The sequence below is a fragment of the Stegostoma tigrinum genome, chromosome 5 (assembly GCF_030684315.1).
Source record: "Stegostoma tigrinum isolate sSteTig4 chromosome 5, sSteTig4.hap1, whole genome shotgun sequence".
Lineage (NCBI taxonomy): Eukaryota > Metazoa > Chordata > Chondrichthyes > Orectolobiformes > Stegostomatidae > Stegostoma > Stegostoma tigrinum.
In genome coordinates, this window is record NC_081358.1 from 98,352,932 (window position 1) to 98,371,778 (window position 18,847).

The 18,847-nt window shown below is 38.8% G+C and overlaps 1 protein-coding gene across 9 annotated transcripts in view; it reads left to right on the forward strand.

Annotated features, from left to right (window-relative positions):
• The window catches only part of scap (SREBF chaperone), a 120,315-nt gene that overhangs the window by 60,566 nt on the left and 40,902 nt on the right, over positions 1 to 18,847 (forward strand). For all 9 annotated transcript variants that reach the window (XM_048529072.2, XM_048529068.2, XM_059646168.1 and 6 more), the window contains 7 exons: positions 2,519 to 2,691; positions 3,533 to 3,659; positions 5,357 to 5,469; positions 8,529 to 8,623; positions 12,959 to 13,057; positions 15,112 to 15,354; positions 17,983 to 18,428. In XM_048529072.2, the coding sequence (XP_048385029.1) occupies positions 2,519 to 2,691; positions 3,533 to 3,659; positions 5,357 to 5,469; positions 8,529 to 8,623; positions 12,959 to 13,057; positions 15,112 to 15,354; positions 17,983 to 18,428 (1,296 nt within the window). The remainder of the gene's footprint in view (positions 1 to 2,518; positions 2,692 to 3,532; positions 3,660 to 5,356; positions 5,470 to 8,528; positions 8,624 to 12,958; positions 13,058 to 15,111; positions 15,355 to 17,982; positions 18,429 to 18,847) is intronic.

Genomic DNA, 18,847 nt, shown 5'->3' on the forward strand with positions numbered 1-18,847 from the left:
CTACTGACCCATACATCTAAAAATTAGATAAGTGAAGAAGATAATGAAAGCAGTCATGAATCCCTCCGAAATCAGTGTAGGTACCTTCAAGGCAAGGTGTAGAACCACCACAAAAAATACTGCTTCAAGGAGTGAATCTATCATGGTCCATATTCACACAATCCTTATTTCAGTGGTAGAGCTCAATGTACCCTTCCCTCTATTTCTAGTTCTTTTGTTAGCTTTCACTATCAGACTGGCCTCTTCGCTATGAGATCATGTATCCCTTAAGCTCATGTCTGAGCATAGTTTATGATATGACACTGGCCCTCCTTGTTTAAGTGTTCAATATCCCACCTCTGTCAGCGAACCTGTATCACTACATCACCAATAACATTACAGTAATAAAAGAAAAGCAGAAGCTGCTGAAGAAACTCAGCAGACCTGGAAGCATTTGGAGAGACGAGCCAAATTAATGCTTCAAGTCTAAACATGAGTCGTATCAAACCCCAACATTAACTTTGCTCCTCCCTCTCCAGATGCTGCCAGAACTCCTGAGATTTTTCATTTCTTTTAGATCTCCAGCATCAACAGTACTTTGCTTTTGTACAATTGATGTCATATCACACTGCCATAATACAGTAAGAATTTGCACAGTGACCTGATCTTCGTGTCAGTATTGGTGATTATGTAAATGTTCAGAGAGACACAAACATTTTGGCCAGTATTTGAAGCCTTCCACTTTAGCCCTTGTAAAGGTGTTGTAGATTCCCTGCAACTGCATTATGATACTGGTCTGATACTGGTATACACAAGATGCAACTCACTGCCAGTCAATAGCTCCCTGAAACACACTCAGCTGCAAGAATGAGCTCTGCTCCTGTGAACCTGGAGACACCTTTCTTTTCTTAAACTGCTAGCAGTTTGAGTAGGAGCAGGAGCCTTTGGACTCTCGCAGCATCAAACATTCAGTTGCCCAGAGAATGTAATCAAATGTCTTGCCTGTTCCTAAACCTCCTTTGTCTCTGGACTCATTAATTAGCAAGACCAATTTAGTTAAAAATAATCATTCTAGCAGATTCCTACACTGATAATTTAATCATATGATTTTGGGGTTGTACTGTCATTGGTACCCAAACCAGCACCAAGATGTGTGGATACTTTCAACTCAATATGAGTATGCATTGCTTTTCAGTATACCAGATTAAAAATCCAAACTAGAAGATTAGCAGTTGCTACATATGTCAGTCATGCCCAAACATTCACACTGTATGCGAAGTGACTTTCTAATTTGAGTGCATGAAGCTTGCTCAGAGCATTAGGAAAGATAAAAACATAGCACATTATGAATTATTTCTCATTTTGTCCAAATTGCATACCATGCATATTTCCTGTCAGATGCCGTCATCCTGTCAATGCTTTGCACATTTGATAACTGAACTGCTCCTGCCCATCCTTCAGAAAGTACAAATAAAGGAAAAGGGTCTGCTGTAGGGAAATCCATTGTGTCTCTACTGAGCAAAAAATGGTAATGCTACAATTTTGGTGTAAGTGTTTATGACAACTTGTGTGCAAATAAAATTAGATTTTTTTTCTTAAAATGCCTTCAGAATAGACCCATGTTGCTCTCTTGGGAAAAAAAAAATCAACAGAGATTGGAGTGCCCTCGGTTGGCCATTTCCTGTGAATTACTTAATGACTTTGTTTTAAATTGCAAGAACTTACAGGGATATTATCACAGATATGGTGTAATTTGCTGGTGTTTTAGAAGCATTTGACCCAGGTATCATGGGACTTAAATCAAGGAAGAGAAACTTTTTTGCAGATGTATTGAAAGTTTCCTAACCGCTGGCAGATCCAGTTTTTCTCCCTGTGATCGTTTTTAAGCCACTGAATAATTTAAGAATTAAGAGGAGGATTAGGCCTTTAGCACTTCAAGTTTCCTAAACATTGTTCTACTTCTGTTCCACCTTCCCAGCTAACAGTCCCTTCCCTTGATTCAATCAGAGTTCAAAAATCTGTTGCTCTCTGTTTTAAATGTACTCAACAATTGAGTATCCAGAGCTCGCAATGGTAGAATTTCAAACGTGTGATCTTTCTGTAAAAAAAATTATATTTCAGTTATAAATGGCCTATCCCGTAGCCTGAGACTGAATCCTAGTTCAAGATTTCCAAACTGGAGAAGCATTCTCCCAAAGCATCCATCCTATCAAATCCCTTAATTATTTTGTTTCATTTAGGTCACCTTTCATTATGCTAAATTCTGGGGGTTGTATCTTTCAATTACTCATTCTCTACTAAGTTATTCCCCTCACCCAGGAAATTGACTAGTGACCCCTAGCTGTCCTTCTAAACTAAATATGTCCTTGCTTAATTTGTAAAAAATACGTTGGCGCTGCAAAATCATTATTGCACAATTCAAAATAGAAATTGACAACAGTGTGGAATAGGACTTGTAAAGCAAATAATGCTGTTAGATATCTTTTACTCCTGGCAAGGTGTTCTAAAGTACAATATTACATATTTTCTGTCTTTTCAGATTCCTAAACAGTCTCCGATTGAGGTTGAAGCAGCTTCATCCGAATACGAACAGCACTCTGAGAGAAGATCAAATAGTCCATGTCCACTTTAAAGAAGAAATTGGAATTGCTGAATTGATTCCTCTGGTCACTACGTACATCATTCTTTTTGCATACATTTATTTCTCTACCAGTAAGTTGTAATGTGGAATTTATTGGAAGGATCCAATTAAACTTTTTCATCTACAGTTGCAATCTTTATGAACTGCAGTGAAAGAGTTGAGAATAGAATCCACACAGCATGGAAGCAGGCCATTTGGCCCATTGAGTCCAGACAGACCGTCTGAAGAACGTCCCACCCAGACCTACTCTTTTCCTATCCCTGTAACCTGCATTAACTATGGCTAATCCACCTAGCCTGCATGCCCTGGACAAAATGGGCAATTTAGCATTGTCATTCTATCTAATCTGCACATCTTCGGACTTTGGGAGGAAACCGAGCACCCGGAGGAAACCCGTGCAGACTCCACAGTCACTTGAGGCTTAAATTGAACCCTAGTCCCTGGTTTTGTGAGGCAGCAGTGCTAATCACTGAGCTCTTTTGCCGTCCTATATGTTAGTTGCGTAGTACTTTGGCTGTCGCTAATGGAACCCTGAGAGTGCGAGCCACCATCCTTACATTAATGATCCCATCCTTACAAAAGGGTATGAAGTCTGCATCTGTGTGTGTGAATGGGAGCCTCACTGTGCGGTGTTGCTGTCAGTGGAATGGGGACCCAGTAATTTTGTGTACTTTGTAATTTTTAAATTTTCAGTTAATGTTAATGTCATTATTTAAAGTAAGTTAATTGGAGTATTATCGTAATGCCAGTGTAGCAGCACACTCCTAGACTTTTGACATCCAGATAAGAATGTCTCAATTTTCTCTCACAACTAGTTCCCTGACAATGCACGGGAGCATTATTTTTCAGTTGAAATAATATGCTTTGTTTAATTCATGTTTTCTACTGTATTTATCTCATGTAACTCCACAGGAAAGATTGACATGGTGAAATCAAAATGGGGACTTGCACTTGCAGCAGTAGCAACTGTTCTGAGCTCTCTCCTGATGTCGGTTGGTTTGTGTACTCTTTTTGGCCTTACGCCTACCTTAAATGGTGGGTAAGTGTCAATTATGAATCTTACTGTAGTATTAACTCCTTTTACTGGGACCTTGAGGTGCAGTGATAATGTTCTCAAGAGAGAAAATGTCATTACATCGAAAAAGGTTCATAGTTTTGTTTAAATAGCTCTTTATACATTGGTAGTTTCCAGTACCAAAGTGAACGTTTAAGCTTAATTACAATTAGTGGTTTGGTACCTTACTCTTTTAGGTCTTGGAGTAGATTTGTAGCTCGGTTTGTGGGTATTCAATACCCACAGCCGAGCTACAAATCTGCTCCAAAACCTTAGACACCTACGAGCATAACACACTCAAATTGGCACGAAAATGGGAGAACTATGCCAAATGAGAGAGCTCAACCCGCGAGCTACTCTTACTTCCTACGTGAATGTCTCAGGAGCCAGGTATTACCATGCAGTGTGAGATACAAACCACCCACCTTTTCGGTCTTTGTGCTAAGTTCATAGCAGCTATTTGAATGTCAGAGAAAATGGCGTGGAATAAAAGTAAAGGAATTGCTGGTTTAGCTTGGGCTGTGATGGGTGAGAGTGGAACTAATTGCGTATTCACACTGAGTTGTAAAAGGTGTGTTATTTTGTGGACAGGGCAGTGACATTGGTTTTGAAAGAGGCAGAGTAGAGCAGGAGCCATTTACAATATCAGCCAGCATAACAGTTAGTATGTGAAGTGGGGTCAGTGTGAAGGGCTTCAAGGGAGCAGAAGGTGAGTCTCCCATAATTGTGGAGATGTAAAGGAATACTTCTACACTATTTCAATCAATTCAGCATTTAGAGGTTTGTTGAACTTGCTTATGTTTGTGAAACAACAGTTGTGAAAATATGCTGCCACACCCTTTTACATGTTAGCTATGCATCTAACATACGTCACCGAAGTAAGAATGTAAATGGTGGTGAAATGCTGAGGATTCTGTAGCATTTCTGGAGACAGAAACTAAATTGATGTTCAACTCGATCCCTCGTTGGAATTGGGGCTATTCAGAGAGTTTTTTTAAGCAGAGCACGGAAAGTTGTGTGTAGGGGAGGAGTGAACAAAAGGACAACCTGTGATGAAATGGAAAGCTGGAGACATTAAATGGAGAAAGCTATGATGGTGCAACAGGATGTGATTATAGTGCTCTGTTTTGAAAACAGTTAATGAATGATTATGCCAGAGACAGTCTTTACTCTGTTTCATTCTGTGAATAATTGCAAGACATTCATTGCCGAATTCAGTCGTACCTCATTTTTAAGAAATGTTTTCTGTTTGTGCTTAGGTGAAGCATAGTTAATTCCACCTGTATACTATTAAATATAACTATAGTTAACTGACAAGCAAACAATCCAAAAGATTCCTCTTGAGGAGGTACATGCATGGAAAACAAACGCATCACCCACAGCTACCATACAAAAACAAAACAAAGGACCAGGAGGTTATGATCAGACGCTGGTGAACTCCATATTCCAAAAAGCAAAAAAAATGTCTAATCAAAAGATGAGATGGTGTTCCTTCAAGTTGCATTGGGCTCCGTAGGATGCTGAGGGTTAGAAAAGCCAGATTGGGGTGAGAATTGAAATGACAGGTGAAAGTTATGGTTATGCTAATGAACTAACAGAAGTGTTTGGAAAAGTGGTTGGCCAATCTATATTTGATTTCTTAAACAGTTCTAATTTGCTGTTTCATGTTTTTCTCTTTAAAGTGAAATATTTCCATACCTGGTTGTGGTCATTGGTTTGGAGAATGTCCTTGTTCTCACTAAGTCAGTTGTTTCCACACCTGTTGATCTTGAAGTCAAACTACGAATAGCACAAGGTAAAAAAATGCATTATTTAAAGTTTCATTTGCTGTGTTTCCCTCAACTACTGCCGTCAGCCTCCCAAAGCATCTTTCCCCAGGCCAGTTTTCCCAATTCAATAATTGATGATAAAATGAGAGATGGATTCACGTTTTTTGATGGAATTATTTATGTTTTAAATCACGGTCCCCACGCAAAACTCAACATCGAATTATGAAATAAAAATAGAAAATGCCGGACAGGCAGCATTTTGGAAATACAGAATTGTTGCGGTGCATAACAGGGTCATTTGGCCCATCATGCCTGCACCTGTTCTTCAATCAAATATCATTGCCTAGTGCCAGTCTGTGGTATTTTGTCCCCCTAGCCTTGCATAATATTTTTATCTGACCTTTTCTCAGAGAGCAAGAGGTTTACATTTAAATTTTCCTCTCACTCAGTTGAATGACGATGTTAAGCAAATTTTCAAAAGGTGAGATTTCCTACAGCAATAAATATTAATTTCAGCAACAAACTCCAGAATGATAAATTGATACCTTGAATGAGTAATTATTTAAATAAATCATTTAAAAAATGTCAACCATTAGAGCTAAATAATAAACTTTGCCTTTTCTGTTAAGAAGCTGACCTCGATAGAGAAGACTTGACCATAACTGCTGACCACCAGTGAGACCGGGGTCAAGCTAAGTGATTTGGTTTTAACTAGCACTGTTTGTTATCCATCTCTGCGGGGGCATGCTCAGAGCTGGCTTGGCAGAATTCACACAACAGTGGGGCCTGGGAGTGATGCCACAGGTGGGTTCTTCACAAAGTTTGGTAGGCGTGTGGAATACGCTGCTGGCAGTGGCAGTGGAGTCAGATACTTTAGAGACTTTCAAACGACTCTTGGATAGGCACATGGTGTATAGTAAAATGTAGGGTATCCAGGGTAAATTGACCTTAGCAGGATAATAGGTCAGCACGACGTCATGGGCCGAAATGCCTGTACTGTGCTGCACTGTTCAATGTTCTTATTCTCATAAGAAAACCCACTATTCCAGATATCAATGTAGTAAACCTCCTCTGATCCAGCTTCAATGCATTAACATCCTTCCTTAAATAAGGAAGCCAAGCTTTTTCGCAGTATTTGTGATGTGGCCTCATCTACAAAGCACTACCTCCTTTTATGTTCAATTTGTCTCAAAAAATGGATAGTCGTCTGCTGGATTTTTGCCGTCTCATTCAGCCCATCCATATCCATAAGCAAATTCCTTCTGTTATCTTGACAATATACTTGCCTACCTACCTTTTGTATCATCTGCGATTTTAGTAGCAGCACCTTCACTTCTTTCATCTAAGTCATTGATATAAACATTGATGTAATCCAGCTATTCACGTATTTCTTATAATTTGTCCACTGGGTTAGGAAGCACTGGTTTGATGTAGAATAAAAGCGCTTGAATTTTTAGGGTCAGTAAGGTATTTTAATTTGTCCTTTACTCATGAATGAATTGAATATTATATTCAGCTTTTTGCTCAGATCATTCTTCTGTTGAAGTTGTAGATTATATGATTATGGTTAGAATACAGACATAAAGATTAGCTATTCGTCTAGCGTCAAACCTAAATGTCTCACAATGTGGCTCTGATTTTACTACTTTTCATGGTGTTGAGGCTGCATGATCCCACTTGTCGCATCCAGCCCATCAGTCTGAGACCAATTCTTGTATGCTTTCTGTTTAAGGATTAAACTAAAACGGATAAAGCCCTTAGTGCATGCCTTGTAATTTTAATAAATGTTAGGATACTGATTTGTTTTTGAGTTGAATGGTATTGACAGGTGGGTGATACTGGCAAGATTGTCTTTTCAAGAATTCCCTTCAAGGCATTTGGGTGCTGTTGGCTAGACAAGTGTTCTTGTCCATTCATCTTTGCCTGTGAGAAGATGGGGAGGTGATAGTATTATCACTGGACTGTTAATCCAGAGACCCAGGTAACATGCTGGGGACCTGAGTTTGAATCCTGCCACAGCAGGCGGTGGAATTTGAGTTCAGTAAATGCCTGGAATTAAGAATTCAGTGATGATCCTGAACCCATTGCTGATTTGTTAGAAAAACCCATCTGGTTCACTTATGTCCTATAGGGAAGTGAAGTGCCTTCCTTACCTGGTCTGGTCCACATGTGACTCTAGACCCACAGTAATGTGGTTGATTGTTAACTACCCTTTGGGCAATTAGGAATGGACAATAAATGCTGCCTAGCCAGCAGCACCATCATCCAATGAATGAATAAAGAAATGAAAAGATGATGGTGAACTACTTTATGCAGATCTTGAGTGTACGTATGCTCACAATGTTCTTTGAAAGGTAATTCCATTATTTGACCCAGCGCCAGTAAAGCAGTGGCAATATAATTCAAGGTCAGGATGATGTATGGCTTGAAAGGCAACTCTTGTCATCTTAGAAAGTTGGCGGTGCTCTATCTTCTTCATAAATTATGTTTCTAAAACTGAAAGGTTTGCTATTTAACATGGGAGCATATTAAAATCCAACCCCAATGTGGAATTAAAGCCACATGCAGGTGATGAGATGGTGATGACTGATTGCTTTCCCTGAAGTGAATTTTTAGATCTTTGCTTTTCTCTTGATGTTGTAATTATTTTCATGTTCATTAGACTACTGGCCCAACCAGCATGTTACCATTAAACACAAAAAAAATCAAAGAACCGCAGGTGCTGGAATTAGAAAAAAAATTGCTGGAAAAACTCAGCAGGTAACTCTGCAGAGCCAAAGTAGAGTTAACGTTTGAGCCCTGTTCTGAAGAAGGGCCACTGGATCCAAAATGTTAACTCTGCTTTCTCTCCATAGATACTCCAAAACTCTTAAGTTTTTCCAGTAATTACTGTTTATGTTTCATCATTTTATCAGATAATTAGGACATGTTTTCATACCATGTGAAGTCATGATCTCATTTTTTTTTTAGTTAAATAATGCAGAAAAGCATTTAGCAGTTTTATAACTTTGACTGCTGTAAAACAGTTGAGTGGGTTTCTACGTCTTTAACATTCTGGTAATATGCCTGTAATTTGTTTGTCTAGGTTTAAGCAATGAAAGCTGGTCCATTATGAAGAATATGGCTACTGAACTTGTTATCATACTGATTGGTTACTTTACCCTAGTTCCAGCTATTCAGGTATTTCTTGTAATTTGTCGAACTTTCAGGTTAAGAGGAACTGTTTTGATGCGCTATAAAAGTACTTGAATTTTTAGGATCAGTAAGGTATTTTCAATTAAACATTAACCTTCTCCCATTAGTAATGCATTGCATCCTATCTTCAGCTTCCGGCTCGACTCACTCTTCTATTGAAGTTGTAGATGATACGATTATGGTTGGAACGCAGACATAAAGATTAGTCATTTGTGTAGTGTCAGACCTAAACTTGGCGCGATGTTGCTCTGATTTTACTCCTTTTCATGTTATACTTGGTATGCCTCATTAAGCATCCCTAAATTTAAAAGCTAACAAACTTATTTTCAAAATCTACTGTGTTGTATAATGTATACTGATGATACATCACTGCAGATGATAGTCTGTGCATTTGTTGTGTAGAATATTTGCATGTTATAGATCATAGAATAGAATCTTAGAGTTCATACGGTACAGATAGAAGCTATTCAGCCCATCAAATCTGCAGTAAACCTCCGTAGAACATTCTCTCAGACTCAATGAGTGTAATGTGATTAGATAGCAGCATTGCAAAATTATGCTTTTATGCACATTATATTTTCTTTGTGGTATGCACAGCTGTGTGCAGAGCTAGAAAACACATTGTGATCTAAGTGCCCACTCCAAATGTTCAAAACACTTGTATTTAAAGAATTAGTAGTAAATTAATAACTCTTAACTATCCAATCATTAACTCAAAAGTTACTTTGAAAATTGTGATGTTCTTTGAGCAGTTTTGTGTTTTCTAGCCTCTGTATAAAGTTATTAAATTGAAAACAAATTTTCAGAACCTTTAGAACATAAGCCTTGAAGTTTGAACCAAAAAAGATATGTGAATATGTTAAGCGACTTACAATTTATCTTGTTTGAATATCTTGAAAGGTTTTATTAGTTCTCTCTTGCTTTCAATTGCATTCTGTTTCCTTCATCTCTACTTATAATTGAAGATCAAAACAGTCTATTACTTTCAATTGGACCATGTATTTTATTCTTAACATTTCCCAAGTAAAAGAATATGAAAGCAAAAATTATGGAGGAATCATTTCTAAATCATGGCTCCAAACTATCAAGAGGCTGTAAAGATGATAAACTGCATTGATATAAATCAGCTATTACAAACTCAGGACTTGAAGTGCTTTTCAACAGTAGTCTTTTTTTAAAATCAGAAAACAGTCTACAAACAATGACATCCCGATAAGTTACCAAATAGTCTGTTTCTCCAATGCTAGGTGTATGATCCTTAGATGGTGCTGAGGTCGTTTTATATGTATTTGAAAGTTTGGTGGGATATTGGTTTAACAAAAACTGGCTTCTTCTCTTGTGGTTTAAATCATTTGTTAGTCTATGTTATTGCTTTAAGCCACTGAGGATAGGACTAGTCAATGTAATGTGCATAGATTTCTCGAAGCATTTGATAAGTTTTTTTTGTGGAAAATTAAAAACTCATGGCATTGGGGGGAGCATATTAGCATGAAAGATGATTGGCTGGCTTACAGGTATAAGGTTGACACAATGTAATGACTGGTGTGCTGCAGGGATTGATGGTGGCACCTCAAGGGTTCGCAGCTTGGACACATTACTGAGATGAAGAGATAGGATGTATGGTTGCAAAATTTGCTGACTACGCAAGAATAAATAGGAAAGTATGCTGTGAAGAGGATGTAAGGAGGCTACAAAAATATATAGTAGCATAGTGATTTTAACCAGGTCAGCCAGGTGGACGTCATAGAGTATGACCCCTGATTGAGGCAGGTTGATTAATCTAGTCCAGTTAAGGAACCCTAGCTGACAGGAGCAGAAGTGTCAGACATTATGTTCAGTCTGAGAGCTGTAAATGAAGGGTGACTTGGTTACGGGATACCAGCCTTTGTGGATTATTTCATTGGGACAAGAGTGCAATTAGTGATATAGCCATGCAGAAGAATCTATTAACTGAAGCCCAGTTGGACTTGAAACAGGCACTACAACTGGCTTTATCGTTTGCAAATATGGCAAGTGGAACATATGAATTGCAGTGTATTGCGAAGGAAGTGGACACCCTTATCAGTCTGACTGAGCTTAAGAAAGACCACTTGAGTGAAGGCAACTGCATAGCCTTACTCAGGATGTATCCTGAACAGAGGGACTCTAGATCAGCCCTCAGCAGAACCCTAAAATAAAGCCAAGCTATGGCCAAACAGTTGCATTTATTTTTCAGGATCTGAGCCAGCAAATCATTGTTGTTGCTGCTGATAAGCAGGCTCGAAACAGCAAAAGAATCCCATTCGACCTAACTTGAGTAACAAAACTCATAAGCCAGTATCCGGAAGAGTGCACACACTGGAAAGTCCATTAACATCTGGTTTAGACTGGCTAAGTTGCTGAACAACATCCAAATCGGTACCAATCAAAATAAACACCACCAAACCTGCTGAAATTATCCAGTAATTTCCAGTTTTGTTTCCTTAAAATGTATATTCTTACACTGTCTTCCTAAATAGTTTGTTGACTATAGTGCAATGATCAATTTGTCTATCTAGCTTGCAATCCTTAATCTCCTCCATAAGTACCTTGTGCCTATTTGTCAAAGTCAAGAAAAAACACTCCTCCATCATTATGGATCCATATACCTGCCAGAATTTCAGCCATGGCTTCTTGCCCCATTATTTACCCGCTATAAAGTTCTACTTAGCCTAAGGGATGTATGTGATTGCCTCCTGAAATAAAGTATGTGATTATCTCTTCCCACCCCGATGCCCTGCAGTTTGGATTCTTGTTAAGCAGGAAACATGAGGCTCACAAAGCTAGTGTTCCTTTGAGGATAAAGGGAATAGTGATTAAAAATAACAAATTTATGACAAGAAACAGAATGCAATTGAAAATCGGGGAAAATTCGGAGTTTGCAGTAGTATCTAAGACGTTCATTAGGATCATCGCTAATGTGACACCTGGAGACTTTTAATCCAATTGGCAAATGGTATGCAACTTCTAGTATGTGTGCCTTAACATTTGCATCTTGTGCAACCTACTTCAGTCAATCTGCATCTATTCTTGGAGCCCACAGCTGTTCTTTTTGGAGTCCTTTTGAGTGATTGGATTTGCAGCTTCTTGCACATAGCAATGAAGAATACGAGTTAAAAGTTCAACCCAAAATCTCATAATTTGAATCGTATTATTTTTTGTTATAGTGTCAAAATGCTCTTACAGGAGACAGCCAGATAAGCAAGGACATGATAGATTAGGGGACAGGAAAATGAGGTTTAAAGATTTCAGATTACTTTTGAGGAGATAGAAGAGGAAGCAAAATTTTATGGTTTTGGAAATTGACAGGATCTAGAAAGGTTATATTTGAATTGTAGTTCAAGATTAAGCTGAGAAAATGTTAAATGTTGATGACAGCCAGGATGGATGGCTGGTTTACAGTGTAAAGTAATGTCAACAGCATGGGTTCAATTTTCTTGCTCTAGATATGGTGACCCTCAGTTTAAATCACAACTAGCCATCTCTGTCTAATGAGAACCCAACCCAATGGTCAAGTAGGATTAAGGTGACTTTGTGACTCGTGAGAGAAGAAATAAAATGATACCATTGTTGTCATTGTTGGCTTTGTAATATATTGATTTGCTTTCTACCTGAAAGTAATGATTTAATAAAATTCGTATCTGAGCTGAATATTGCTGTTTTGGCTTTAGAATTTATTTTTGAACAGCAAAATCCAAGTGAAATGCAAGTAAACTAGTAGCATGTGTATGCAGAGGTAAATGGTGATTTTAAAATGTAAAATTCACTTTTGACAAACAAGACAAACAACAAGCTTTGGGTTGAATCATACTGTTTAATTGTAATTGCACAACATTCTGACAATATGCCCTAAGTTTTGCTCATAGAATCATAGAATCTCTACAGTATGTAAACAGGCCGTTTGGTCCAACAAGTCCACACCGACCCTCGGAGTGTCCCTCCCAGACCCATCCCCAGACACTACGGACAATTTAGCACCTCCTAGTCTGCACATCATTGGATTGTGGGAGGAACCCGGAGCACCCAGAGGAAACCCACGCAGACACGAGGAGAATGTGCAAAGTTCATACAGTCACCCAAGGGTGGCATTGAACCCAGGTCCCTAGCGCTGTGAGGCAGCAGTGCTAACCACTGAGCCTCTGTGCCGCGCCGTTCTGCTTAATATTTTTGTGTTGCTTCTTCAAATGTGCTGTTCATGTCTTAACTTTCAGAAAGTAAAAAATATGTATTGAACTTTTCTTTCTTATTTTGTTCTGTGTATCTTTCCCACTTGCCCGTTCCCCACCTATCCAATTCTTACAGGAATTTTGCCTGTTTGCAGTGGTTGGACTTGTTTCCGATTTCTTTCTGCAGATGTTTTTCTTCACAACAGTGCTATCCATTGATATCCGTCGCATGGAGGTAATATAAGTCTGTCATACTCTTGAGTTCAGTTAATTTTGAATCTAACATTATGGAGCGTCAGCTTTGCTCGCTAACTAGTGAGATTCTCTCTACATAGTAGAAGATTGCGGCTTTAAGAACCACTCAAAGCCTTGAGTGTATACTCTTTTGACACTGCTGAGAAGCACTGAGGGAGTGAAGAATTGTTTGAGAGGTTGTGGATTTCGGCAATTGAGTTGTGTGATGAGTAGCAGAGGTATCGTTTGATAAAGAATTGTCCGAGGCAACATTCCTCCCTCAACCAACACCAGTAGAGATAAATGAGCTGTCCACTAAATTAATGCTCCTCCCTGTGTGCAAAGTGGTCACCGTATTTGCTGACATCATGTTTCATGTATTTCTTTGGTACCTGTTCATGTTCTAGGTCTTTATTATAATTTCTAAAAGACCTCCTATAGTGCTATGATATTAGTAGGTACAATTTCCTTGTGCATTCTCTCCCTGTACCCAACCAAGTAGTGCAGTGGTTTATTAGTTATTAGTGTATATTATAACAATTGACAAAGCTTTGGGCTTTGACTGTCCCTGTAGCTGACAACACTGTAAGTGTTTTCTAAGGGGAGAAAATGTTTTCCCCAGTTCCCGAACAAGGAGCACAGGAATAGCAGTGGTCTATTCAGTCACTTGTTAATGTCCATCATTTAGTCAAGTCACTTTTCATCCGTTTTAATTCCCTCCAAATAAAAAAGCCCAAGAACTTTAGATGCTGCAAATCTGAAACAGTTCTGGCAGCACCTGTGGAAAGAAAGGAGAATTAACATTTCGGGTCAAAATGCTGAGTTTCTCCAGCAATTTCTGCTGTAGTTTCTTAACTGCCTCTACCTGTTCTGATTCTCTAGTCATTAATGTCTCTCATAAATCTACCACAATCATTTTTAAAATTTTGGTTGATCTAACTTCAGCTTTTTGGGGGACCAATTTTAGGATTGATATTACCTAATGTGTGAAGAAGTGCTGTCTGGGATCGCCATTGAAAGGTCTAGCTCTGACTTTATAATGATACCTCCTTATTCTGGACTCTCATCAGAGGAAATAATTTCTCGTTATTAGCTCTACCAAATTATTATTTTAAAGGTTCAGTTCAAGGCAGTCTATACAACCTTTCCCGGCTTTTTCTTTTGCTTCTGATGAATCTATACTGCATCCCTTCCAAGACCACAAAATTGATCTTGATGTATGGTGCCAACTTTAATGACTAAGCACACTTTAACAGTAGTACCCTTTGAAATACTTTTTCTTCACGTTCTTTCTACCAAAATGTATCACCTCACACTTTATTACTTGAGCTTCACCTATCTGCCCTATGCCCACTTTTCCCAATTTATCTCTGGATATTTTTAAAGTTCCACACCATCTTCCTCAGTTTAAAATGTTTCCGGAACATGCACACTTTAATTTTTTTTTCCTGGATTTCAAGATCTAGATAATTAATATTAAGCAGCAATATAAATATTCAGATACACGTGAGTAGGCAGCATGATCTGAACTGTTATTGGGAAGAGGATCCATAAGATCTAAGCACAGGTGGTGTATTTTGGCCAAAATGTTCTGGCTGTATTAAAAAATGAAAAACTAAAAAACAAGGCAGCACTGTCAAGAATTTGCAGCAGAAATTATAAACTATTACTTAAAATATAATTTTTGTATACACACATGTATGATGCTGGTAAGCCTGTTATAACAGGAACATGACTGATGTAGAGAGAAAGCAGTGTAAGAATATACATATTAAAGAAACAAAATTGGAAATTACTGGAGAAGCTCAGCAGTTCTGGTAGCAGCTATGGGAAAATACAGAGTTAGTGTTTCGAGCCCAATGATGCTTCTCCATGTTAATTCTGTTTTCTCCCTACACATGCTGCCAGACCTATTGAGTTTCTCTGCCATTTTCAGTCTTTGTTTAAGATTTCCAGTGTCTGCAGTTCTTTGTTTCTCATATTTTAAAGACGTTTTACATCTCCTAATTTCTAATTTATTATTGCAGTTTTCATGACTTCTCTGTTTCTTATCAGCTTGCTGACCTTAATAGGCGTCTTCCAGCAGAGGCTGTGCAAGAAATCACTGATCATTTGAGGTTGCCTCGCTCCAAGTCACTTCCAAGGCAACAGAGATATGAACGTCAACCTATGATGCGCACTTCAGCTCCGTACACCATCTCCCTGCAGACGTCGTCTTTTAGAAATTTACGGTTGCCGAAGAGATTGAGGGTAGTATATTTTCTGGCTCGGACGCGACTTGCACAGAGAATCATTATGGTAAGAAATGGATTGTGTTTGATGCGTGTGTAATAAGCTACAAATCTGTTAGGCTCGATAGGAAGTAGTTTCAACTTTTTTTGGTTTGACTTCTCAATTTATTTTATCACTGAGGCTTTTATTATATTGTTGCTTACATTCCTTTGGATGATCATTTGAGATTCCTTCACTCCGCTGACATTTATGAGTACTTTATTATTCCTATAATATAATTTATCTGACAGAAGAGATTTGTTTCTACTTATAATAATTTCTCAAACATACCAGTAAAGATACGAATGATACCCAATTAGTCAGTGATGCCTAGAAATGAAAAGGGCAGATTAACATCCATACTGAATGATTCTCTCCGGACTTAAATGAAAAGATAAAGTTTTCCATGTAGTGAGAGATGAAAAGAAAAATACTGCACACCTCACTGTATTACTTAAATTTGTCCAGAATGTTGATCATCCTACAGAACTTTATTAGAAAGTTTGTTATTTCCAATTTTTAATATTGTAGAAATGTTTATTTGCTGTGTTTTTATTGTTTAGTGGGATGTAGATATTGCTAGTTAGTCCTTAATTGAAATTAGCATTTAATTTCCATTGCTAATTTGCGATGGAGAATTTGGTAGTGTTTGAACTTCTGGGTACTTTGGGTGCAGATATATGTACATTGCTGTCTGAAGAGGAGTTCCAGGATTTTCAACAAGTGACAATGAAGGTATAGGCTGCAAGTCAATATGGTGTGTGGCTACATAGAAACAGGCATAGGCCATCTGGCTTTTTGAGCCTGCTTCACCTTTCAATATGTTCACGGCTGATCCTCCGACTCAGTACCCTGCGACTACTTCCTCCCTGTACTCTCTTAATCCTTTTAGCCCAATGAACTCTATCCACCTCCTTGAAACCATTCAATGTTTTTGCATCAATTGCTTTCTGTGAAAGAATTCTACATAGTCATCACTCTGGGTGAAGAAATTTCTCCGCATCTCAGCCCTGTTACACTGTGATGTCTGGTTCTGGATTCCCTAGTCATCGGGGATGTCCTTTCTGCACTTATCCTGTCTAGTTCTGTTAGAATTTTATATGTTTCTATTGATCCTCCTCCAATTCTTCTGAACTAGGTGATATAATCCTAACCAATCCAGTCCCTCCTCAAGTAACAGTCCTGCCATACAGGAATCAGTCTAGTGAACCTTTGTTGTACTATCTCTGTGGTCAGAACATCCTTGATCAGATGAGGAGACCAGAACTGTACCCAGTAATCTAGCTGTGGTCTCAGCAAGGCCCCGTTAATTTTCAACAAGCCATCCCTGCTGTTGTATTCAAATTTTATCATGATGTTGGCAAACATGACATCTCTCTTCTTCACTGCCTTCTGCTTCCACCTTTGAGGAAAACATGCAGTTGTGTTGGTTTCCATGCATTTATGCTCTTGGTTCTTCTGAGTCATGGAGGATCATGATTTTAGAAGATGTTGCCAAAAATGCTTGGTAAGTTAATGCAGTGCATTTTGTACGTAATATACACTGCTGCAATTGAGGTGGTGAAGGCAGCGAACATTGAGTGCTGAATCTGTGCCACCCAAGCTGAATAATTTGTCCTGAATGGTGTCAAGCTTGAGTGTTGTTGGAGCTGTACCCATCCAGGCATTCCAATGTACTCCTGATGACAGACCAGACCAAATAAATTCAGAGCAGGACAGAACAACAGTGCTTCAGTAGAGGCAAAACAGCATTGAAACATTTGCATGAAAGCCAGTCAGCTCAGCGAACCAGACAACTCCAACCACAACCTGAGCTACAGATCTGTGTTAAAATGTTAAACTCCTGACTTGTTACTTGAAGATATTGTACAGGCTTTGGTGAGACAAGAGGCAAGTTACACACAACAGAATTCCGAACCTGTGACCGGCTTTCTTGGCTGCAGCATTTATAAGCTCATCCAGTTAAGTTCCCGGTCACTGGTGATCCCAGGATATTGATGGTGGGAATTCATGATGGTAATGCCTTTTGAATGTTAAGGAGTTATGGTTAGATTCACTTTTGTTGGAAATGGTCATTGCGTGACTCGTGAGGCGTGAATATTTCTTGTCGCTTTCAGTCCAAGCCTGGATGTTGTCCTGGCCTTGTTGCATGTGGATACTGGCTGCTTCAGTGTCTGAGTAGCTCCAAATGGAATATTGTGCAGCCATCAACAAATCTCGTTAAGTAGACAGCTTGTTAAGGTGGAGTGTAGGGGTTTGGGTTTCAACAAATTGAGTTATATGTTGATAGTTCATTGTTTTGTCACCTGTGGCTAAAGCGTATATTTTTGTAATAAACAATACTTCTCATTTAGTACGAGGAGCTGATTAGTGTTTTCTGTTCACTTGAATCCTCTAGACAGGTAAGTTGGGGACTTTGCATATTTTGATTGTCATTAATTTTTCTGGTCACCCTGGGAGGCGTGGAGGTTCAGAATCAACTTGCCCCAGTAGGTTGTGACACTTTGCTTCCTTGGTCTCTGTGTTTAATTGTCTTTAAAGCACTTCTGTTTTTAAACGAAGAGTTACAAAATATAAATGCAAGTTTTTTTAAAACAAGTAAATTTACTGTGATGAATTTGATAATACCTAAATCTCATTATTTTTCTTTTTCAGGTGGGTACAGTAATATGGATTGGCATCTTGGTTTACACTGATCCTGCTGGCCTCCGGACATTTTTGACAGCTCAGGTTGCTGAACAGAGCCCACTAGGAGATAGTGGGTTACCACCTCTTGCAGTTCCACCAGGGGTTTTCCAGAGGGGAGATACTAAGAGCAGTTTGCCTGCTTTTCCATCAGATGTAAACCCAACATTAGAGAACCAGTCACGTGGCACAGATCAGAACAAGAATCCAAATCCTCTTGATGTCTTACCTTTGCCCAACCCTGAAAGTGTAATTGAAGATGACAAACAGCAGGTCCGTAGTGATACCAGTCCCCCAGAGAATGATTTCAAAGAAGAGATCACGTGGGGGATTCAGGATCAGGAGATGTGGCGAAAACTATCATTCAGACATTGGCCAACTCTCTTCAGTTATTACAATAACACATTGGCAAGAAAGTAAGTAATTTTGAAGACGGCTGATAGACTAATGTGGTTTTCTGTGTGACTGAAGGATTTGGAAAGAGCAATATTGTGAAACCAACTGTTCAAAACAACCATAAAGATTTTCGGCAAGACAGAATGTATTGATTAAATGGGCTCCTACTGTGACTGCCACATGGCCTCACCAGATCCTCATATCTTCCCTTGCTGAATAGTTTGATCCACTTTCCCTTGAAAGGTGCAATAACCACTAACTCAGTTAGTCTCTTCGAGCATTCATAGAATCATGAAGTACAGAAGGAAGCCAATGTCTGTGTTTGCTTCTTGATGGAGGTGTTTCCTCTCCAATTTTGCCCTATTTTGCATATTGCTCCTTTTCAAGTAGATGTTTGACATCTTTTTAAAAGTGACTACTGATCTGTGTCTGTCAGCCT